The sequence below is a fragment of the Gobio gobio genome (genome assembly GCF_949357685.1).
Source record: "Gobio gobio genome assembly, chromosome: 10".
NCBI lineage: Eukaryota > Metazoa > Chordata > Actinopteri > Cypriniformes > Gobionidae > Gobio > Gobio gobio.
Window position 1 is genome coordinate 44,493,966 of NC_137116.1, and position 25,817 is coordinate 44,519,782.

General features: G+C 37.6%; 1 protein-coding gene across 4 annotated transcripts in view; it reads left to right on the plus strand.

Annotated features, from left to right (window-relative positions):
* Positions 1-25,817, plus strand: part of rfx2 (regulatory factor X, 2 (influences HLA class II expression)) — a 56,227-nt gene that overhangs the window by 24,075 nt on the left and 6,335 nt on the right. The window contains exons 2-13 of one of the 4 annotated variants that reach the window (XM_079827440.1): positions 1,809-1,921; positions 3,034-3,123; positions 3,561-3,631; positions 6,207-6,471; positions 8,135-8,209; positions 10,388-10,569; positions 16,586-16,705; positions 17,271-17,392; positions 18,943-19,061; positions 23,748-23,860; positions 25,212-25,369; positions 25,485-25,582. In XM_079827440.1, the coding sequence (XP_079683566.1) occupies positions 1,817-1,921; positions 3,034-3,123; positions 3,561-3,631; positions 6,207-6,471; positions 8,135-8,209; positions 10,388-10,569; positions 16,586-16,705; positions 17,271-17,392; positions 18,943-19,061; positions 23,748-23,860; positions 25,212-25,369; positions 25,485-25,582 (1,518 nt within the window). In that variant the 5' untranslated portion in view covers positions 1,809-1,816. The remainder of the gene's footprint in view (positions 1-1,808; positions 1,922-3,033; positions 3,124-3,560; positions 3,632-6,206; positions 6,472-8,134; positions 8,210-10,387; positions 10,570-16,585; positions 16,706-17,270; positions 17,393-18,942; positions 19,062-23,747; positions 23,861-25,211; positions 25,370-25,484; positions 25,583-25,817) is intronic. The other 3 variants (XM_079827442.1, XM_079827441.1, XM_079827443.1) reach the window with 3 other exon arrangements.

Consider the following 25,817-nt stretch of genomic DNA (forward strand, 5'->3'; position numbering starts at 1 on the left):
TTAGAAATCAGGAATTGTGAGAGAACATTGTGCTTGGTATGTTTTTCGTCTTCATACCAAACTTGGGTCTCCAGCCAGCAAAGTTTAAATCTCATCTGGCTAGCACACTTCCATAATGTTTACGCATTAGATCAGTAGGTGGTATTTTACGGCTGTTCAAACGGATTCGACCACATGAGATTCGAATACGTTTTCTACTACCTCTGGAAGTGGTCAAAGCACTTGCGATCCAGTTGACCAAAACTAATCTTAATACTATAATAATTAAAGCCAGGTGCACACTGTGCGATTTATAATAGTCCTTTACGATTGTTCCTTGTCAGACTGTGCGAACATGATCCCCGCTGTAAGCCATGTCCCACTGTAAGATCTCAGTTGTCATTAATGTTAGACTGTACGGTAGTGAAGGCGCATTAAAAACGGACGCACGCAAGAAAGTTTTATATCATCAATCAATGACGCGTTTGGTGACACTGAGCTGCATACAGGTGGAATTGAAATGGTAGCTACAAACAAATCTCTAGCGCTCATTTTGGTCATCGTTTGTCTTGAAAAAACGAAGATAATTTGACGGTCGTCGAAGGAGAAGTCACACTGCAGGATTGTGCGCCAAATCTTCTGACACTGGCAGAATTTCGTCTGAGGTAAAATTTGATGGCAGCGGTCATTAATCGGCTGCCGGTGAACATGTCAAACTAACGATCAAAGACTTCAGATTTTAGCCTAGGATCAGAGGAATCTTTTTGCAAAATTTGTCTCAGACGGCCAAATCGTGGTCAAAATCGCACCGTGTGCGACCGGCTTTAGGGGTAAACACCAGGGCCTTAGTCATGATATGATATCCTGCCATTCTTTACGCTTAGTGTGTAAGCATAGACAGTGATATATTGTCATCTTTTACTTGTTTTGCGTTCATCTGCATTGGTTTTCGGTAGGGGTTGAACGACTTCAGAAAGTCGACATTTATGTGATGAAAGTCGACTAGTCGCTGATTACATCATTTAATGCACAAATAAGCCTGAACCTCGAGTGAACGCAGGTTTTCTTACGCACAGCTATGGCATTTGGCCACGCTGCCCACAAGACTATTGCTCCTACGTAACAGCTTATATTTATCAGTTCTTTTGTCTTTGGGTCGTTATATTTCTCACAGATATCTGCTCGTTCTAAATCAGATACAGCTAAAGTAGCATAGTAAAGATTCAAGAAATGTATGCTATAACTTTTCAGTTTCTATTTATTGATAAATCACAGAACAGTGTTGACAATACATTTCTGCGCTACTGAATGATTGTGTGTGCGCGATCTGCACGTGGTGTGCGAGCTACTGTTTGTGTGTTACAATACAGCAGCGCATTAATTTAGAACGTTATTAACTTGCTTGTACAATAAGCTGTTTAAAATGTGCATTCTCCTGATCAATTTTGAGCAGATGATATAATCAAACATCTTGTGGCGCGCTCTTTGTGTATGTATTTATTTGTCATTTGAGCGTAAAAGTGGACTTTCTTATCCTGTTGCGCCCTCTATAGGCCATGACCAGCGACTAGTGGACATCAAGCGTCATGGCAGAGCATTGACGTCGACTAGTCTGTGCAGCCCCTAGTTTTCGTTTCTTTGCGCAATTATATTCTTATCTTGTACTGATTTTGTTCAAATAAATGAGTTTGTGGTAACCTAATGCTATACCTACAAATGCTTTCTCAAATAAAAACTATGATTAATTGTTGGCATGTTAAAACATTATCATGAATGAGTTATTACAATATTAATTATTAACATTAACACATACTATAACTATCTACTAGGAGGAACCATGCAGCGGTCCGAGGGCAGCTCAGAGTCGGCGTCCACTGTGGCGCTGAGAACGTCCACTTCAGCCCAGGCGCCGGTGGTTCAGCCCGTTCCCGCCTCGCAACAGGTAAGCAGGCTCGGCACTGATGCACAAAAGTAGCATAATAATAATTAAGGAAGCTCCTCCCACACAAGCGGTTTAATATGAAGATCTGAGCTGCTTTAGCTCTTCTGTCATCGTTCTAAATCTCTAAAGATGCTTTTCAATATGCACTGGATCCATCTGAAGCGATGAAAGATTTCTCCTCACCCACACCCTTCATCTGTCAGAGCCACTTGAAATGATTAGCAGCGACTTTGCGTGGTGCTGCTGTGGGAGATGTTGGGTTTGGATCAATCACACATCCAAAGAAACCAGTCTTTATGTCATTTCAGTTAATATTTTGAGTAGAGCATCACATTTCCCTGGACAGCTGTAGAGGATTTGACGAAAACCAGCGAAGAATGAAATATAGACTCTCTGTACATAACATTTGTGGTGCTAGCAGTCTGGATCGAAGACGATACTTTTATAAACACAACTTTCCAGTGATCTTTTGCAGTGTTTTTTTCTTTTTAAATATGTCTATCTTGGTTTAAAAAACAAACACCCTTCCACCCACCTTCCATTATTTAGACAGGCAGTCCCAATCCAAGCTCACAGAATTGGTTTAACCAGAAGTTTTGGAAATGTCACAGAAATGGCTTACTTTAGTTGTCTCTCCAAAATAAAATCACCATGAAATCAAAAATGGACCTTTTTGAAAAAAATAAAAATAAAGGAATATTGCAGTACTTATTTATTAATTATCTTGCACATCATTATTTTTTCATTCATGTGCCCTCGTAATCTTTAATCAAAGAACTTCCTGTCCTTCTTGCACCAACATCTCTTCTTTCAGAAGAGGGCGGGACAACCTGTCACTCTCATGACATCACAGCAATCGCAAATGACAAGGATCCTTCGATCCAGTCAATTTCCAGAGGACAAAATCAAGTCCCGCCTTACTTTTTCTCTCTTTTTTTTTTTTGGTCTTGTTCAAGAAGTACGTCACAATAAAGATGAAAAGACTATCGCAACTTCCGTTTCATGGAACTTGGATAATTGAATCGAACATCCAAACAATTACGCACCTCACTTTTTAAAGACAAAAGGGTCTAATTTTTACATTTGTGTGTGTGTGTGTCCCTCACCTGCAGCGTGTGTTAGTTCAGGCCACCGGCTCTTCCCAGAAGGGAGCTCAGGTGCAGCAGTTGCCAGTGCCTAGAGTGCAACAGGTCCCTCAGCAGGTACACACACACACACACAGTCAATCAAACCCTGCACGCTCACTGCACATCCTGAGGGCCCACGACACCTCTGGCTTATCTTTTGCCTCTCTACATATCTTTTTTCGCTCTATTGTGACTTTCGCTCTCTTTGTCTTTCCATCACTCTCTTTCTCTCCCAGCATACTGTCAGAACCCCGAAACGCTGACATGCTTTACTTTCACACACGTCACGCTTGGGTTGTTGCGACTAATATGTTAATAAGTAGTTTCCCGGCTCGACAGGGCGTCTCTGATTGTTGAGGCGAAGCTTTGTGCTCACTGCCCCCTACTGCCTGCAGCCTGCATACAGCTGTTCATCTTATTTCCCTTACAGAATCTGCATTTGCACATCTCAGAACTCATGCGGTGGTTATTTAGCACCAGTCTGATCTGTGTGTGTGTGTGTTTGTTTGAAGGTTCAGCATGTGTACCAGTCCCAGGTGCAGTACGTGGAGGGAGCAGAGGCTGTCTACCCAAATGGCACAATGTAAGCACCCATCAACCTGTCAATCAAACCTGTGTTCAGTTCTTCACTTTGCGTACAGAGGCTGATTATTGTAACACTCAATAAAAAAAAATATAAGGCACCTAATAATTAATATATAATACAATTTATAATTTTGGAGCTGTTTTCATGGCAGAAAGAGTAAATACTCCTGGCTTTTAAACTCCTTTTATAATGTCAAATCGATGGAACAGGGTTGAAATAAAATTATAATTAGTTATTCTTTTCCCACCAACCTCCTTTCAATGTCTGCTTCATCATAATAAAAAATAAAGCTGTCAATCGATTTAAAAAAAATAAAAATAAAACATGAACCTAACATTTTAAAGTTTTTTTTTTTATTGTAGTAATTTCACATTTAATCTCCAAATGAATGTAAAAAACAACATTAACATAATGCAACACAGAAAGTAGCCTATATTTTAAATATTTGTTTTATGGCATCTTTTTTTGAAAGAATCACAGATACCAATATTCCTACTGTGGTTTCTATGAGGCATTCAGCATTAAAGTATAATTGAAAGGTATTCATTTGGACATTTCTTAGGCTTTAAAATATAACCACTTTAAATTTAAGTGGACCCACTTTATATTAGGTGGCCTTAACTACTATGTACTAACATTTTAGTTAATAATTTGATACAATGCACTTATTGTGTACATACATGTTTTGACATTGTACTTACATTTTTAAAAATACCTGCATGTAATTACGTCTGTAATTAATTTCTGTAGTTACATTTGAAATTACACAGTTGACAATTCCCTTATACCTAACCCTACTCTTAAACTCACCCATACCCCCACACCTGTCCCTAACTCTACCCATATCCCACCTCAATATCAGCAAAGGTGTTTTACATTGTACTTATTTTTTGATGTAAGTACATAGTACTTAAGGCCACCTAATATAAAGTGGGGCCATTTAAGTGAACTGAACAATCTTCACATAAACCCATTATAATAAATGTCACATTTACCTGTGCCCTTCAATAGATCAGGGCTCATTTTTTCCCTGTCAAAATGCACAAAATCGTATTGTTTTCTTTGTTTTTGACCTATGTAACCTTGTAAACGGTTCTTTAAGATTTTCAGGTAGGTCTAACAGGTAGGATACAGAAATTGAATGAAGTTATTTAGTCAAGAGCAGGGAGTGATTTTTCTTTTGTTCTTTGATCATCCTTAATGACAAACAGCAGCAGATTTATTAGGCTGTTGTCACTTTAAGACCTGCCACACATGATGCAAATCTGACACAAATTTTCTCACAACTCTTTACGTTAATTTAAGACTTAATTTAACTGTGCTTTGCAAGGATACTCGACAAAACGGGCATTTTGGCATAATTTTGTCCGTTCAGGCGAATGCCTGAAGCTGCTTTGTGCACACAAGGCGTGTGTGTGTGTGTGTGTGTGTGTGTGTGTGTGTGTCAGACAGCCAGGAGATTCACAGACACGCACCAGCACTGCGTTATTTTGTCTTATCGTGCTTGAATCGTTTAAAAGCATTTGCATGAATAAGAGCGTGATCATGTTCTGTAACGTTAGCCAAAGGATGATGGCAAAAAAAACTGCGTCGTTAAATAATTTTTAACTTGTTAAACTGAAATAATTTACGCATTAAGGTGTTCATTTTGACAGCCCTAAATAAAAAGGAAATTACTTTTTTTACCTGAGCCTTTTTAAGTGTTTCAGGCCCTATCATTTTTGGGAGATTTTTAGTGACTGACTGTATTTTAAAGGGGTGGTTCCATGGTTTTTTTCTAGGCTTGGTTGTGTTAATGGGGCGCAGTATAACATGTCTTAATGCTTCTTTTTTTTTTTTTGCCGTATTTTTCTTATATTTTACCTTTATTCCACACCGCTGTCTCCACTGTCCTTTGAACGGCTCGTTTGCTTCCAGCTTCTATGAACCCCATTCCTCCGAAAAACGCAATGGTCTTCGATTGGTTGGATGGCCAAATGTAGTTTGTAGTTCTGCAACAGCTCTCTCTCTTTCGTAATGACTGTGACGTAGCCTCGCCCACTTTGTTGCGAGTTCGCGGGGGCAGTGTTTATGTTAATAGCAAGGGTTAATGATGTCACCAACCCGGGAAGAAGCTTGTTGTAGTCCAAACCGGCCGTTTTTGTAGGCAATAAAAAAAGTACAATAAAAAGACAATATCTCCGTTTACATTGAACTTTCAGCGCTGTAACTTTGCAGATACTGTTTATGCTCAAGCAGCAACATTACACACTAACTAAAGTTTAAAAAGTGAAATCGCATGCAACCACCCCTTTAATATCTGGTCTGACAACTATATAAAAATTGAAAACCATGGCAGCTTTTGTCTGTTTTTCTGTATGTTCATGTTCACTGTGTACTTAATTAGCTTATTAAATATGAATTGATTTGCTAATAATTGCTCAAAAAAAATTAAACAATTGTCAAATATGCTTATTCAGACATAGATGGAGTCCAGATCAAAACTTATTTTTAAAGACAAGTCAAAAGATGTGCTTTGAAAGTTGAGATTACATTAAAAACGAATCATTACTGTCTTTCTCTGTTCCTTCAGTCGTACTGCATACTCATACAACCCAGATTCGCAGCTGTATGGACAGGGCAGCGGAAGCACCTATTTCGACTCTCAAGCGGGGGGTACTCAGGTTACCACTGTCGTCTCATCTGCTGGCGGAGTGCCTGCCCACAGCATGGTGGGAATCGCCATGGACGTGGGCAGCAGTCAGATCATTTCCAGCGGCAGTGCCTACCTGATTCACGGCGGGATGGACAGCGGCCGCCACCACACCTCTCACTCCTCACGCTCATCATCTGCAATGGTACGATCCGCTGTGCTGAAATCCTTCAAGACTGGTCCACTAGTAACATGGGAGGGGAGTTTTTAGTCTCAGCGAATTTGAGCTCATAGAAAGTTATGGTTTTGTGAATATGAACTCTCATAGACTATTATATGGTCGAGATGAGATGTGACAGGAATGTTATGCTGGGTTATGCTTATATGATCATGTCTTTTAACACAGAAAAAAAATTCAGTTTATCCCAAAGGTTATAACAAAAATTGTGTTTACAGTAATTACACTGACAAGGAAAGTTGCAGGATGTTTTAATGGTACAAAGACCCATATTTGTCAAAAGACAAGCACATTTGATTTCTCATGTCATGACCCCTTTAAAATTTCTACACAATTTTTTTTTTCCAAACGGAAGGATGAGTCAAAATTCTGTGGTAATCGGCATCATGTCACAGATGATGTTTATTCTTACATTCTTTACGACAAAAGCGTTTTGCAATTACATGCTTTTCTCAAAGTAACATTATCGATTTATGATACACACACATTTTTCCTTTACCGATACACCATAGAGGAGGGATGACACACACTGTCATCAGAGTGTAGCTTTCTTTCCACTGTGTTCTAGTTTATGAGGTGGGCTTGAAGCAGGGACAGGGCTTAAGGGCGACTGACTCTAAATAATCCAGCTCTGCCTTGTTTTAGCAGTTTTCACAGCCACTTGAGTGGCCTCCGAAACAAAGCAACCCCTGGGGCTCATTACCATTTGGCCAAGAGCCCTCGGGAGCCTTTTAAAGACTTGGAAGGATGCCTGTTTTTTTTGGGTCTTTCACCCTGTCTCCCTCTTTCTCTTTATAAGTTTTGCCACTCTGCCAAAACAGTCTCTCACTCTCTCACACACACACACACACACACACACACACACACACACACACACACACACACACACACACACACACACACACACACACTCACTCTCTCTCTCTGCCTCTTTATATATTTCTCTCTCTCTATCTGCCTCTTTATATCTTTCTCTCTCTCTCTCTCTCTCTATCTGCCTCTTTATATCTTTCTCCCCCTCTCTAATCTTTTCTTCTCAATCTCTTTTCATGCCTTAATCTCTTTCTTCCAACTTTTGAAATAGTATTTTTTTTTTCATGCCCACTAAGGAAGAAACAAGTCCGGTTCATAAATGCAATAACAGAAACTTATATCCTCATCCCCAGCTAATACCTGGAAAAAAAACATGATTATTTGAGTCAAATTAATTCTGCTTTTTCAGCAGCACGCATCAAATGCGACAGTCTTCACAGAGGGCACGACCCTGCTAACTGTGTGATTTCAGACGTGGCTAGAGAGTTTGTCTCATGTATTTGAGAGTAGCCTGACCTCACGCCCTGTGTGTGCAGCTCATTAGCATATATGAGGCCGAGACAGGAAGAGTGGCGTAACCCTCAGAGTTCCTCACATTTGCATGCTTTTTGTCCACCCATAATGAATGTGGCTGCAAACACTGACAGACTGTAATGGAAATGCTCAAAGTCCGGCTGCAGCTAACAGACTGATTTCCTTTTCTTTTTTTTGTGTCTTTTTTCCCTCTATGTTGTCCCCCCCCCCACATTCCACCCCCCTCTGTTTTTTTCCTTCTCTTCCCCCGTTTCATGTCTTGCATGCTCCTACTTTTCCTCAGCTTGAAATGGCGATTGAAAACCTCCAAAAGTCAGAAGGGATTGCCACTCACAAAAGCAGCCTGCTCAACAGCCATGTAAGTCAAACCGGGAAAAAACTTTATTGAAACTGGAACAAATCCTGAAAAAAAGGCTTAGTTCATCCTGCCTGCCTCTTCGCTTTGCTTTTCACTGCTGCTGTGAGCATGCTTTTTCCAGAACAGACCCTCGCTCTGTGTATTTTGGGTTTAAAGCGCATTAGACCCCCTGCATTACACCACTGATTCAGTCAACACACCACTGTGTTTATATGTGTGAGATGTACCCCTGAACATCAAGCACTCAAATGTAATATTTAAAGGCACAATATGTAAGATTTTTGGATTAAAATATTCAAAAACCACTAGAACAATGTTAAATATTTTGTTGACTGGTGTACTTACATTATCCCAAATGTTTCCAAGAATGTTTAAATCCAGAGACACCGATTGGACCGTGTCTATTTCCGGTTTTATTTTGTAGAAACCATGGAAACACTATAGACGCCTTAGTATATTATGCGTTTTATTAGACAGGTGAGCAACTGTTTGGATACATTCATTGACAGAAAACTAATCATTGTTATATAGCTCAACACAGTTAGTCTCATTGTTTAAATCAGATTTTCATGATTTACCGCGTGTACCATGTTTTTACCTTGCCTAATATCAATCTAGCTTACTGCAGTGTGCAACAAGTGTAGCTGCAGAGTGAAAGCACAGAGTAGCATTATAACCTAACTTTTAACACTCTCAAATAATTTTTCTAATATGATAAAACAGCGCTGCGTACGCATGACCGGAAAAAGCAAAAGCGGTTGTCTGCGGCATAATAAAAGCTCAGCGAAATTCAGGCGTTATCAAGCTACGCCTTTGTTTTAAATAAGCGACCTCTAGCGGCGAAAAATTACATATTGTGGCTTTAAGGATTTTATATTTTTAGAAGGAATTGTATTTGTATTTTAGACTGCTCTAGCCAGTGAATATTATTTACAAATGTTCAAATTTTCATTTCTTAGGTTAGACCTGAGATGAGATTGATATAACAATGCCATCAGTGTGTCAGTGGAGGGCCTAATTTGATTCTCACAGATTGGCAATTATAACTCCCTCAGAGTCTGTAGACATCTCACTCATTTTAAACAGAGGAATCGAGTGTTTAAAACTCTCTCTCCCATGTTGTTCCCCAGTTATCAGGAGGCCTGCACAGAATCTTCACCCACAAGATTTGAATGCCGTTCATTCACAAAGTTTTACACACCCTTACTCACCCCTTGCATGTTTATGAAATATTTGGCTTTTTAACTAACTTTTTGTTTTAAGAAATGGTTCACGTAAGAGTGGAAATTTTGTCATTTACTCACCTTCATGTTGTTTCAGTGTTGTTATTGTTAACTAAAACTATTAAACATTGTTTAATGTTGCCTTGGAAAGCAAATAACTGAAATGAGTTGAAGTTTTAAAATTGCTAAAACTGAATAAAAATAAATTAAAGCTAAATAGAAATGTCAAAAAAGACAAAATTACTCAAATGAAAAAGAAAACCGAAAATATAAAAAAGCTAATTCAATATATAAAAAATATTATAATGGTACATAAATAAACTAAAATAACACTGTTCCAAGCGTGTGACATACTTTCTTCTGTAGAAAACAAAAGGAAACACTTTGAGGAATGTACAATACAATAGCTTTGTGTGAGGAACAGAAATCTTAATATATTCACTGAATATCTTGATGTCCGCCCTAGCTTTCCTTAACTCTTCTAGCACATTCACAAATCATTATATGAGTCCCTTTGAACCTTTTCAGGGAATCAGTTAATCCAGTGCACACAACCTGCCTGAATTTATTCACAAATCAAACTCATCAGGTTCTGAAGTCACTGGAAAATAAATGACCTGTACATTCTTCAAAATGCCTTTTGTGTTCCACAGAAGAAAGTCAGATGGGTGAATAAATGATGACAGTTTTTTTGGGTGACCTATCCCTTTAAATAAACAGATTTCCACACGTTTCCTTACACTCTGTGCAATAAAATATCAAAGTGTGCAGATCCCATGAGGGTCTTTTTATCAGTCATGTTAATATGAACATAGAAGTATGTATGCAGAAGTGTTCTGATTTGTGTGGTTTTGTTTATGCTATTGTTTTGTGGGCAAAACTGATGAATTTAAGCTTTCTTGATTAGTTACTTTTTGATTAATTTGGTTGTGTGTGTGTGTGTGTGTGTGTACAGTTGCAGTGGTTGCTGGATAATTATGAGACGGCTGAGGGTGTGAGTCTGCCGCGGAGCTCTCTGTATAACCACTACCTGAGACACTGTCAGGAGCAAAAACTGGATCCGGTTAATGCCGCCTCCTTTGGCAAACTCATCCGCTCTGTCTTCATGGGCCTTCGTACACGCCGACTCGGCACCAGGTCAGACTATATAGAATTACCCTTGTGTCTTTTTTTTATGCAATTAAACAAAATAGTTTTCAGAGCGAAAATAACTATATTGTAATTTAAAAATAAAATATTCCAAATAAAAAAGGCTTCTTAAAGGGTTAGTTCACCAAAAAATGAAAATAAGCCCATGATTTACTCACCCTCAAGTCATCCTAGGTGTATATGGCATTCTTCTTTCAGACGAATAAAATCGGAGTTGTATTAAAAAAGTCCTGGCTAATCCAAGCTTTATAATGGCAGGCCTCGTTTATGAATTCCATAAAAGTGCATCTATCCATCATAACTGCTCCACACGCCTTTTGGGGGGGCTAATAAAGGCCTTCTGAAGCAAAGCGATGCTTTTGTGTAAGAAAAATATCCATATTTAAAACTTTATAAAGTAAAAAATCTAGCTTATGCCAGATAGGAAAAAAACGTTACTGGTGTGCAATGTCGTCAGACGTAGCGTAAGCATTTAGAACTGCGAGAGAGGCGCTTTTTCCATAAGTTGAATACGGAAGACGATCTGGTGGAAGCTAGATAATTTACTTTATAAAGTTTTAAATATGGATATTTTTCTTACACAAACAGCTTTCAATTAAGCTTCACTTTAGAAGGCCTTTATTAATCCCCCGGAGCCGTGTGGAGCAGTTATGATGGATAGATGTACTTTTGTAGACTTCAAAAATGAAACAACAATTCACTGCCGTTATAAAGCTTGGAACTGCCAGGACATTTTTAATATAACTCCGATTTTATTCGTCTGAAAGAAGAATGTCATATACACCTAGGATGACTTGAGAGTGAGCAAATCATGGGCTAATTTAAATTTTTGGACTGAAACTGTTTTACACTACTTTGCTTGTGTGTTAAAGTTTTGAATTCAAGTGAAGCTGCGTTTCAGTCTGTGGTATCGAAGCACCAGAATGAAAGACCCATTTATTTTGGTTACTCTTGCTTGGCGCTATATTTTGGCCACACCCACTACCCGGTCCGAGAGAGTGGGGTTTGTGGCATGGAGAGCAACAAGTCATTGTCTAATGCCATAAACCATGTAAGAACACTCTGAAGTGCATGTAGCTAGATAACCAGTTAACTTTAAAAGATCTCAAGCGGCCTGTTTTGTTGTTGTTTACATTGACTGCAGGCTTTTACTATGATGGTCTTATTTATTCTTGAACTGTATATCATTCAATGAATTTAGGACTCTAGCCTCTGTGTATGATAAAAAAGTTTACAGTGACAGTAATTTTATGACCGGAGTACACATCAAACATGCAAAACCAAGCCAGAAGTTGATATTTCAACGGAAATATTGAGATGCATATTCAATTACATTTGCTCCATTTTATTTGCGATCGCACTAAACAGCATTCATTAGGGCTTTTAGTCTAAAAGTGTGCACGTTTGGAAAAAAATATTTATTGATTCCCATGTTTACCTTATATTTCTTTAGAAAGAACTGTCATTTCTATTACTTTTCCACTAAGTTAGGAGATCTGGGGCCAGTTGCATAAACTAAGCCATTATGTTAAGACAGTGTCTTAAGATCTAGTATGAGCCACTAGCAGTTAGGCAAGGGGCATTCAGTCTTACTTTTCGTATCAAATTAGGCCAGTCTATGTTTTTATGTAACTGATTTAAAAAAATTATGAACAGTCTTAAAGAAAAAAATTTATGTCTAACTTGTAAGACTAGTCTTAACGGTTTATGCAACCGGCCCCTGTAGCGAATGCTATCTCAAAAGATCAGCGGCGAATTATCTGTCTGGGAATCAGTCACTCATATTACGTGGTCATAACTTGCACCCTTCTCTGACGAAAATCATGTAAACCTCCGCATTCTGTCTCCATACATAAATAACAGATAGAAACGTTTGAACAGATGAAACGTGCAGAAGCTAATAAATAGACGATTACAACAATATATTGTTTAGATGTGATTTGGGGTATTTTTTATGAGAATAAATAATGATGAATAAATATTGGAAATGCTGAAGGTGCGGTGTTATGGTCTTTGGTTTATTAGCTAATATAAAATGCGGCAAATTATATATTTCTGCTCATTTCATTATAAATCCACTTAACATCGCAATCTGAAGTTTTTACAAAGACTATTAGGTGTTTCAAAGTGGGTTTTGATCTTTGTCATGTAGATTTGTGCTAATGTTAACTATAATGCCCCTGTTAATTCACATAAGGTCACAACAAAAATGTTTTGTTTTCTAGAAATACATTTGATAATGTGGCAAATGTATATTTGGATCAAAAGGACATGGCTGAGAAAGTCTGAAAGTGCAGTCGAGCAGAGAGTTCAAGAGATCATAAAAACAGGTTGATACAGTGAAATATAATATAACTTTGGATTTTGTTAGTCCATTGGTGTGTGTCATCAGCCACTGTCATGTAATGCTCCTTTGAAGATGGCTGAGAAAGACTGCTCCGAGATGACTTGGCTCATTCAAGTTACATAAATGATTAATGATCAATTTATATTTCATTAGGGCATTACAATGTGTATTAAAGGAACACGCCACTATTTTTGAAAATAGGCTTATTTTCCAACTCCCCTAGAGTTAAACAGTTGAGTTTTACCGTTTTCGAATCCATTCTGCCGATCTCCGGGTCTGGAGGTTGCACTTTTAGCATAGCTTAGCATAGATCATTGAATCTGATTAGACCGTTAGCATCTCACTCAAAAAATGACCAAAGAGTTTCAATATTTTTCCCATTTAAAGCTTGACTCTTCTGTAGTGACATTGTGTATTAAGACCGACGGAAAATGAAAAGTTGCGATTTTCTAGGCCGATATGCCTGCATTTGACTTTTTAGTCATTTAGCAGATGCTTTTATCCGAAGCGACTTACAAATGAGAGCAATAAAAGCAACTAAAACAGTCAAGAGCAACAATATACAAGTGCTGTAACAAGTCTCAGTTAATCTAGTACAGAACACATAGGACAGAACTATCTATCTATATATATATATATATATACAGAAAATTAATAGAATGATAAGTGCTATTCTTGATTGGTCAGGTGCTGCTGGAAAAGATGTGTCTTTTAGATGTTTTTTGAAAATGGCTACAGACTCGGCTGCGAAAAGAGATAGGCAGGTCGTTCCACCAGGTGGGAACGGTCCAGGAAAAGGTCCGTGAGAGTGATTTCTCTTTGGGATGGCACCACAAGGCGTCGTTCACTTGTAGAACGTAAGCTTCTGGAGGGTTTGTAAGTCTGAACAAGCGAGTTTAGGTATATTGGTGCAGAGCCTGTTGTTGCTTTGAAGGCGAGCATCAGTGCCTTAAATTTGATTTCTAGCGGCTATTGGCAGCCAGTGCAGACTGATGAAGAGAGGCGTGACTTGCGCTCTCTTCGGCTCGTTAAAGCTACACTGTGTGATATTTTCCCCCATCTAGTGGTGAAAAGGTATATGACCATCCAGTGAACTTTAGTTTCTGTTCCTCTCAATTCCGATTTCGTTTCAACTCCTACGGTGGCCGATTTAGTCCAAGATTAACATGGCTTCCAGTTCGACCTCGTCCACATTCGACACGGTGCCTGTGGGATATTCTGTGCCCAGTGGGATGGTTGGAACTCAACTGGCCTAATTATTCGGCTAGAAAGAACTGCAGCTAATCCAGAGTGAACTTTGATGCTAGTAATGTTTATTCAGTCATCCAATTGCAAGGCATAAACAGGTTTGCGTGGATATGTACATAAATGTGGTTTCAGTGAGAGAACAAATAAGGATGGTAAATATACATACACAGTTAAGAACTGTATAACTATACTTATACATTTGTATAATGTAACCGTAAACCAGAGCTTATTGTACCATATATAGGCGCTAAATGCAGCTGCATTAAAAGGAGCGGAGCTGCCGCTGCTAACAAGCGGTGTCCGTTTACAAAAGTGTGTGCGGCGCTTTAACGTTAGCACTGCAGTGCTCTCTGTTATAACAATTGTTAATATGCCGATCAGACCTGATACATATTTCCATCAACATACATTACAAGCAAATATTTTCTATAAACGAATAAACATTGTTGATAACAAAATAACTGAATGATTATTCAAATAGGTGAGCATTACGCTATTGTATGTTGACACAAAAATACTTCTGAGGTGACATCAACTGATTTACGCGATGACACTCTCTGAAACACAACTACAATGACAATAACTATTATTACTTACGGAGTTATTAACGCACAGAAATACCACACAAGGAAAAACAGACTTTTGAGGAATAAACAAGCCAGGAAAACTCCTTATAACTCTGTTACTGACGCTGCTGAGATGAAAACTCTCTGCACATGCACCAGACAAGTCTGAACAAGTTGACGCGCACATGCGCGAGGCAGAGAATTTTGTACAGTGCCATCGAGTATTAAAACCGGTTAAAACGCGAAAAGCGAAGCTTGAATTTACGGGTATGTCCCTCTTTGGCTAATGTACTTTCAAGATGGAGGGGCAACATGGCGACCACCGTTAGATCCCATTACCTAATGTATTTTCAATGGCATATTATAAACTTACGAGAATACTTTATTACTTGAAAGAAGTAAATATACATTAATGAGCACATATATTTTTGAAAGAACTAAGTGTTTTTAGCTAAGAATAGACTAAAAAAGTTACACAGTGTAGCTTTAAAGACCACCCTCACTGCTGCATTCTGGATCAGTTGCAAGGGTTTGATAGTTCATGCCGGAAGGCCCGCTAGAAGAGCATTACAGCAGTCCAGTCTGGAGAGTCTAATCTTCCTAATGTTGTAAAACGCAAATCTGCAGGACTGGGTTGTTGCAGTAATGTGGTTTGTGAATTTTAGCTGATCATCAATCATTAACCTGGCTGTCCTGGAGGGAGTTGTGATTGATGAACCTAGCTGGATGGAGAGATTATGGTGAAGTGTTGCGTTGGCTGAGACCACAAACAGTTCTGTCTTTGCAAGGTTGAGTAGTAGGAGATGGTCCTTCGTCCAGGCACAGATGTCTGTCAGGCAGGCAGCAATACGAACACCAATTGTAGGATCATCTGGTTGAAATGAGAAGTAGAGTTGAGTGTCATCAGTATAGCAGTGAAAGGAAAAGCCATGTTTCTGAATGACAGATCCTAGTGATGACATGTAAATGGAGAAGAGAAGTGGTCCAAGCACTGAGCCCTGGGGAACTTCAGTAGCTAGATGATGTGACTTAGACGAGGAACTGACTAGGAACTATACTCTCATTCCTGCATAATAATAATCAAGGAACTTTGCGCCTGCTGCACCAAATTAAAATTTTCCGTCGGTCTTCGTACACGATGCGTGTTCCTTTAAGACTCACAGCGGGACCAGGCAATGGGTGTGGCTTAATTACTGCGCCGTACGAGAGTCACCAATAGAAACAGGTCTTTCATTCTGGTGCTTCGATACCATCCACTGAAACGCAGCTTCACTTGAATTCAAAACTTTTCAAAGCTTTTAGACTCGTAAACAATGACAGCAGAACAGCAAATTTGTGTGTGTGTGTAATGAAAACCGCACAAAGAAATACAAAGCTGTTGTGGCATTTTAAAGAGTTTTGTTATCAAATAAAAAAAATAACAAAAGCATCTATTATTTTTAGCCTTTTATTTGCAATCTTTTCTTTTTTTAATTGCAATATAATCATTTTTGCTCTCAAACACAGTATGTTTGATTTGCATAACAAAACAGAGGTAACTCCATAAGACTACACCTCACAAATACAGCTAATCTATAAACTATAAATCTATCATTTATAAGCTGTAAACTACTTTTACAGCTTATCCCCTCTCAAAAGAAAAGCACAATCCAGTCTTGAAACCACAGCAGCACAGAGAGGAACATTGAGTGGATTTGCTGCAGACACTTGTCTAATACTTAAAGAATGATCATGAGATGATGGTCTGAAATAAATGACGTTCAGTCTCAAATTGTGGTGTGTTGTTGCTGGAATAAAAAAAATGTGATGGCTCATTTTGTCTATGTGCATGTTTGTGTCTCAGGGGAAACTCAAAATACCATTATTATGGCATTCGTCTGAAGCCTGACTCGCCTCTCAACCGCTTGCAGGAGGACACGCAGTACATGGCAATGAGACAACAACCTGTCCATCAGAAACAGAGGTGAAATGAACATCCCCTCTCTCTCCTTCTCACTTGCATGCAATCTTTATATCCCAGTCTTCTTTGCCATCAGGGTCGGTGTGTGTTTTGTTCAGATCCTTCTAAAGTTTTGAAGTTTCTTTTCTTGATTCATTAAATCCTTGTCTAATTATATCCCACACTGGCTGAATAGATGGACACTCACACCCGAGTTTTATCTCCATTTAGACACAGACATTTAATTAAACTTATTTAAACATTATGGTTTTATTATTCATTTAATTAAAACAAATGTATGCCACAGGTAGCTGCAATTGATGTAGTTATGAGAAATGTATAGGGAATAAATCATATTGATATTATTGATCAATTCATGCATGATTTTTCTAAATAAAATACCTTTTTTATGTCTTTTTATAAAAAAAATTTGTTGTTCCTTTTAAAACATTATCCCGACTTCTGACATAAGTTTTGAACCCTAATCACTATTTTTGTGTGTGTTTGGCTCTGCAGCCTGACGGAAAATTATCTTAGTCATATCCTATGTAGTGAATTCTACATTTTAGTCAATTTTTCCTGTGTCCAGGTTTAAGCCCTTTCACAAGATGGATGGGATGGGGGACAGTCTGAACAGCGGCTCTCAGCACTCGTCCAGCACCCCTGAGCAAAGCGTGGCGGCCCAGAGCCAGCATCACCAGCAGTACATTGGTAAACCTCCTCCATGACTTTTTATACATGAATATGTGATTTAATACATTAGTACTAGGGCTGCTCGATTATGGCAAAAGTCATAATCACGATTATTTTTGCTTAATATTAAAGATTATTTAACACTATTATTGGTGGGCGATATTATCAAATTTCACAGTAATTTTAAAAGTCAGTGAATTTTCACAATTTTCAATACTTTAGTTAACCTAGGGCCAGATTTACTAAACAGAGCAAATTAGCATGAGAGCACACTTCCATAAAACATTTTGGGCGGTAAATCATAATGCAAACACCAGTAAATTGACGAGTGCAAATCTTAGTAAATCACCTTGCATGATTTTTTAAAAATACTCTCCTCCCGTAAATCTTGCATCTGAAAGGGGAAACTCCTACGAATGCATATGCAATAAGGTCAGCCATAAAAATAACTGTCCACGCCTTTTCAGCGCTAATTTTTCACCATGTGTCTTTAATAAATCCTGACAGTAGTTTTTTAACGCCAAAAGAGGTTTGCGCTGGCACAAACTGTTAGTTAATCTGGCCCCTAGTATTAATTTTTGCTGATGTAAGAAAAAGGTCCTCAAAATAATTACATAAGACAAGTAAGCAGTCGGCAATACAATAAGTACAAAGAACCTAATTACAAACAAAATTAACAAATTAATACAACAGAACAGAAATACAAATGAAGTAAACAGTGTTTTAAGTTTGTCAGAAAAATGTATTTACAGTGGTATTCAGATAAGTGATAGCCTACAACAAAAAAATTAATAATCAAATGTAAAATAACTGCATAGTCTTGCTGTACACATTAAATGTCGATTAATCCTTATTAAAGCTACTTCAGTTATTTAAGTCAGTGAGTGATTTCCCTTTGTCATTTGTTGTTTGATTATCATTAATGACTGCGGCGGGTGTATTAGGCTGCTGTCACTTTAAGAGCTAATGCACGGATCCAATATACTGTTATACTCGAGTTTTCTTTTTCACCTCTGTATGTATACTTAAGACATAACCCACTGTGTTTACCTAAATGCTCTCCAAAAAACATTTTGACATAGTGTGTACACATATGACGCGTATCCGAAGCCCGTTTGCTCATCCGCATTCTGCTCTGACTTGGACCGCGCACACAGAAAGCCATCTTGGGAACTGTGTCTCTTTTGCGGATTATTATGCTTTTAATAACACTGTTTTAATAGCAAACAAGTCCCACAGTTTGGCAACAGTAGGCTGCATTTTTCAACATAGGCCTACATATTTGGCTGATTTGGATGTTAAGATTGGGATTTTAGGGAGGAGCGGAAGCGCGCCGCTGTGAAGGAAATGATTATCGATTATCTTGTTTTTCATAATCGTTGGAAGCCAAAATCGAAATCGCAGGGCCCTAATTAGTCCAGACTTTGTATACATGATATATTCTTTTTCTACATTTTGTAGAACTGATTAGACTTGAATCAGGTTGTGCATGTATTCAGATGTTTTTGATGTGCTTGTAGATAAATTCTAACTATTCGCTCTTAGTAACACTCTGTTTGTTTTGGCAGATGTGTCTCACGTCCTTCCCCCGTTCCCTACACCTGATCTGGGCTCGTGTCCTCTGCCCGAGCCAATCAGCACGAACGATGTCAAAAAACTACAGAGCAACTACAGGATTCACTGTGAGGTACTACACTGTTTTTTTTATTTGCTTGTTTTTCTTTCAAACTTTTATTCAAGGCAATTTTGCAAACAGGGGGATGATGCAAAGCTTCCTTTATTATGAGCTCCCAGTGGAGGGAACAGTGTCCGTGGAAACACAGCAACTTCTTAACTGCCATCTTTAGAAAATAATAGACACCCTGAGAAAAGATAAGATAAACTTCCCCTTATGCCAGAGGACACTAAAATGCTGTGTTATTCGATGCTCATTACAACAACTTCAAATCATTTAATAATTCAAATATTTAAAGTAAAATATTAAAAAAATAAGTAAAAAATAAATGATTTGAATGTATCAATAAATGAATCAGAATGTGGGTGCATATCATATCAAGTACACAAAAATATGATTATTGAGAGAATAGGAATGTTAAATAAATAGAATAATGAATGAAATATACCACAGCAAAGAGTTACACTAATCTACCCAAGGCTGTTTTCTTGCAACAATGTATCACATGTTTTCCATCATGAATGTGAGCCTTGTTCTTACGGGCAGCTAGAATAAGGAAAACTAAGCACCTGCAACATCTCTCAGAGAATGACCTTGTATGAACAATGTTCTTTCACAACCTGTTTGAATATTTGTCTCCGTGTTAACTTTATCATATTTAATTGCACATTTATTCATTTTGATATCAGTTAGTTAAAACTTTTAACATAGTTTGATTCTGTTCTGTGATTTCTGGAGATTCTGAAAACCGGTCAGAACAGCCTGAAAGTTAGCTAAAACCCCAGCATGGCTGCCCAAATTCAATACACGCACACAGACACATCATTTATTTCTTTAATATACTTTATGATACTTTTAATTATAATTTTTGATTACTTACACTACTGTTAAAAAGTTTGCGGTTAATACGATTTTTTTAAAAAGAGGTTAATATTTTAATTCAGCAAGGATGCATTAAATTGTTCAAAAGTGACAGTCAAGACATTTATAATGTAAATAATTCTATTTCAAATAAATCCTATCCTTTTGAACTTTCTATTAATCAAAGAAAAGTGTATTCTGGTTTCCACAAAAATATTAAGCGGCACAACGTTTCCGATTAAGAAATGTAAGAACCGTAAGAAATCTTTCTTGAGCAGCAAATCAGCATATTATCACAGGAATACACAACTGTTTTCTATCTTAATATTTTTTTTTTATGTATTTTTAAATTGCAAAATGATTTCTCAATGTTATGGTTTTAAAATTAAAGGCACCCTTGTTGAGCATAAGAGACTTTTTTTAAAAACATTACAAAAAACCTTATCAACCCCAAACGGTTTGAACGTAGTTGTATAAAAATAATAATAATTGTATTATACTAAATCAAATATAAATGTTGTAATAAGTATAGTGCTTTGCAAAGGATGGTGCTTTTAATAATATAAACATGTCTGTTCTCTCTGTCTGTTATCTTCAGAAGTTGGTTGATAAGGACTTGCTACATTTCCTGAATACTAAATTCATGAAATGTCTGCTCGAGTGTTTTGAGATTTGTTCTTTGGAGTAGATTAGATTTCTTCCCTTCCCATGTTTTGCTTCATTAAATTAGAAGATTTTCTTTAAACAAAGGAAAGTAAATATTACAATCAATCTAAAGCCCTAAACCTTGTCTAGAACAATTTTAATTGCAACACCTTTCTCTAGGTTTTACTTTGTTTCAGTGTGTTTTAATGAAAGAATAAACAGCACTTTGTTTATGTTCGCAGCAGCTTAGCTGCAGGCGATGAGGAACTGTGAAAAAGCTGTTGATGGGCTCTTTCTTAGTATTCTTCCTCTCTCTCCTACTTTCTGCTGACGGAGTTTCTAGTTTGGAGTGTTCTTGAGTTTTACTTTCAGAACACAGCTTGCCTCATTACAGTCGGAGTGTAGCACTGCTCTCAATATTCTGACAGATGGACTCGGCCCATCTTCATTTTCTAGCTCTCACTTTTAATGTAATTTCTTTCCATCTCTCTTTCAGTCCCTCCCTGTCCACTGCACACCTTTTTTTTGTTCCAGGGCTTCTTTCATCCTTCAGACTAGGAGTTTTCAGTCTTCCCAATTAACCTTTCATCCAGCAGGATCTTTGCCATCCATCTGTGCCCATCTGTGGGCTTTGCGTGCTCTTCACTACTGAAAAATAAGTTAATTTGTGCCTGGTAAAGCATAAAAATCAAGTGTGTGATTTCTGCAACGCCAAACTAGAGTCTTATTGCAACATGAGTGAACTTCTCACATTCAAATGGAAATAATTCCGCATTCTGAATATCTTTCATTATAACTCTCTTAATATTATTATAAACGGGTCCAGTGACAAGCTTTGTGCAACGCCTCACAATCACAAACAGTCAGAACATGTTTGATGTAGTAGGGCTGTCAAATTGATTCATTATGATTAATTGCATCTAACGTACAGTAAAAGTGTAAATATATAATATATATATATGTGTGTGTTCATATATACGACTTCTGCTTTTTCCGATTACGCGTATGTGGGGTAACGCAGTGCTGTTTTATCATATTAGATACATTATTTGAGTGTGTTGAAAGTTGTGTTATAATGCTATTCTGTGCGTTCTCTCGGCAGCTACTATGAGTAGGTAGTTTCATGGGTGACACACGAGTACAACAGCTAAACATAAAAGCAAAAGGGAAAATAGCTCAATGGAATGCAAAAACCAGGAAAGAACTACTACTGTATGTTTGATGTTTTAAAGTTTGCATAATGGTAACAGGCTGAAAGGTGTTTTTACAAAGCATTTTCTGTTAATAATATCCTATTACTGGTGTTATTTTTGGGCTAAGAAATAGTGTATATAGGATATGTTTTAAGATGCATTTTTGTACAATATTTACCCTCATATTTTATGCATATTTTCTGCAAAGATATTTAACAAATAAGCCATTTGTTTTACATTTACACCATGATGATCACTTCAGGTGTGGTGCACTTGGAATATAACCTTTTTAACCAGATGGTTAATAAAGAGAATAGTTACCTGAATCGTATTGTATTTTACGTTTTTAAGTTGACTAGGAAAATGTGACAACATTTAACCACATAACCACATTCATTTCCATCAAGAGGTGAATGCATTTTTGGTCAACATCTTGTCACAATGCAAGAGTCGAGCACTGTGTAAAGTCTACTCCAGCACAAAAGAATTTCAATGAATTTTTAAGGTCAGGACTCAGAAGTGCCAATTCATGTGTGAAAATGATTCTTCATGCTCCCTCCCAACCATTCTTTCATAATTTGAGCCTGATGAATCTTGACGTTGTTATCCTAGAATATGGTCATATTGTGTCTTCCTTCATGGTTGTTTACGAATTGAAAAGCTACACACTTCATCAATTAGGGTTATAAGAACTTTTACCGAACATATGACATGCTAGAAACATAATCACTGCAATAATGATCCGATCATTGACTCTTAAGTATTTGCCTATTTAAATCCAAACCTAGCAATGTTTTGGGGCTGAGCAGTGTATATACAAAAGTTTAAGTTGCGATTTAATTCATTTAAGATGCGATTAATCACAATTAATCAATGTCATGGTGGACAGGGCTAAAGATAAAAACAAAGTGAACACCAAAACCTTCTGTCACTCTTCATTTTTTGCACTAGCGCTAAAAAGTTTCCAGTGCTTGTCAGGCAATGAAACGAGAGAGATATGAAATTGCCCAACATATCCATTTTCATTAGACCAAAATCACTCAAACATGTTAAATTATGTTCTTCATAAGTAGCGCAGAGTGCTGATACACTTCATCAAGTCAGAGCTCAACACTTTTAGTGCTGCCTGAGATGGCATGTGAGCTTATAAAACTGATTTTTCAGAGTTCACAAGGGCAGTACACTTTAAAAATCAGCTTGTGCTCTAGATGTAAGACTATAGTGCTTTTCCTCTCTTTCGACTAAGGTAAGAAAGCTTGTTTGTCCAGGAAAGAGATTTTTCTCTTTTTTGTTTTGGAGTGCTGTGTTTGAACTGTTGCCGGGGCAACGGTAAACAAGGTTGCCATGGTGACCTGGCTGTGGAAGCCAAAACATAACATGTGACCGGCAAGGGGTGAAGGGGAGGGGGGGCCCGTGTAACTGGATACAAGAGTGTGTGTCCTCATCGAGGAGAATCTGAGAGCCGAGTGTGAATCACTCTGAGACAAACACACAGCGAACTCACCACACTCTCACTTCTGCTCTCCAGTAAAGCACCAACACCTACTTTTGTTTCTGCATGTCACAGTTCGCCGAAATACCATCCCCATTGCACGGACTAAAGTTCCTTTTTTTGGACAAAAAAACTAAATATTAGATGTAGTTGAACGTTTCTGCATGTGGATTGTGTTGTGTAACTATTGAACTGTTTATATAAGAAGGTGGATTGCTCTTAAGATGGGTTCTTCTGAATGAGTACTGGCTGTTTTCATCATTTAAAAACTGAGATGGTGATGTCGTGAGTGGGCCGCACTTCAGATGGTCTTGTTGTCTAAAATGCCAACAGGAAAGACAAAAGGCGCTCAGAATAAAAGAGCACACTCATCTCACAAATGTTATCATAACTCCCATAGGAGCTTCTCAAGATATTCAGTCCAAAAATCGACATCACTGTTTTCCTGTTTTAATGCATGGAAGCTTGTTTAAACATTTCTTATAAACCTGATTTCTCTCTTGTCAGGCGACTCTGGACGTAGTGATGAATTTGCAGTTCCATCTCATAGAGAAGCTATGGCAGACCTTTTGGTATTCAACAGCGCCATCTAGTGACGGATCCACTACCATTCCTAACAGGTGCCATATCCATACAAACCTTCATACAGTATTCCCATGGTCATGGAAAACCTAGAAGTGTCCAGACGTTTTTTTAATTGTTACTTTCAGTTTGGAAAAGACATCAAAGAAAGTCAAGGACATTTCTGTAGTTCATGCATACAGTGCTTTCGGTTCGGTGCCCGTGTGAGGCTTATTTTAAGCGCACACTTCAATCCGAGTTCCCACATAAACATATTAAGTATTCAGTCCATTTTATCATTAAATTCAAACGATAAATGCCGTTTTGACGCTCTTTAATGTGACGCGGTGGCGAGGCACGCGAGTGAATAAATATGAATTAATAAATAATTAATATCTCTTAAGGTATGTTGAAGATACATTACAACTTACTGAAATGTATCATATGTCGTGTAAGTTAATCGCTCAATCGGGGTTTCAACCGCGGAAAGACGTCAATATTAAAACAACTTGTAAACAATGTCACGGAGCATCACTTTTACCTCAGAAGTCATTCAGCGTCCGCAGCTGTTAGTTCACTAGAGAAATAAACTCTTTCACTAAATATATGCACTATATCAGCCTGTATATTCATTATATTCTACTTAACCTGTTAGTGATGTCTTGTTTATTTAATGTATATGTTTAAATAAATCTGTCATGAAAATGATAGCGACTATGTATAAATTATTATATTTTATACATTTTATATATATATAATTATAATTAGATTTAGATTTAGATTTAGAAGTTAATGTAAAAACTGCCTTATGTGAAGCTTATGAGTGTTGATTATTATAGGCCTATCTAAAAATGTAGGCTTATAGTTTGGGCTCTGTTGCTGACCTTTTAATATTATAGTATATATATAACTTGTATAACTTATAATTGAATTTATTTAAGGGCAGACAAAATTTTCAGTAAACCACTGTTTAATAAAAATAAATAAAGCAATTTTGTAAAGCTGCCGTACCGAACCGTGACTTCAAAACCGAGGTACACACCGAACCGTCAGTTTTGTGTACCATTAAACCCCTAATGCATACATATATGTGTATATATCTATTTTGTAACATTATAAATGTCTTTACTGTCACTTGCTGAGCAAAAGTATTATTTTCTTTTTAAAAAAATATCTTACCAAGTATCTTACCAAAACACCCCAAGTTTTTGAACGGTAGTGTAGGTATTGCACTCTCTGAGTGAAACATTGAGGCCTTTTTATACATTTTTGTAAAGTAAATCTATTATTTTAAGATGCATCCTGGTTATATATTTTTTTACTTGCAATCAAATAAAGTACGTTTTATCTCGATACACTTGAAACAAAGGGATTTCTATCTGAACAAACGTGTGCTGGTGTATTGTGCAGTGAAGAGGATGTGGAGGACATCCGAGGATTCCCCAGAGAGAAGCTGATCGCTCTGTGTAAATATGAACCAATCAAACAGTGGATGAGGAGCTGTGATCACATCCTGTATCAGGCACTGGTGGAGATCCTCATCCCGGATGTACTGCGGCCGGTTCCCAGTTAGTATTTCTGCTTCTACACACACTTACTGTGACCTGTTCCAGGGTCAGTGTTACTGCTGTATTGTAAGCGGAATGTCTGAGTACATGACAGATGGGAAATGTGATCCTGCAGGCACCCTCACTCAAGCTATCAGAAACTTCGCTAAGAGTCTAGAGGGGTGGCTGACCTCAGCCATGACTGACTTCCCACAGGAGATTGTCCGCACTAAGGTATGTGTGTGTGTGTGTGTGTGTGTTTCTGACCTTAACTTAAAGGGGAAAATTGCTGAAAATGTTCTCAGAAGCTGGCTAAAATGGACACAATTCCAAGAAAAACCCTAAAAAGTAAAAAACGTGAAAATTAAAAATGAAATTATAATGTATATTATTAATGTAAGAAAAAAAAATCTATTCTATAATACATTACCAAAAAAAAATGTCTTTCAGGGACGTGATAAGGTTTGTT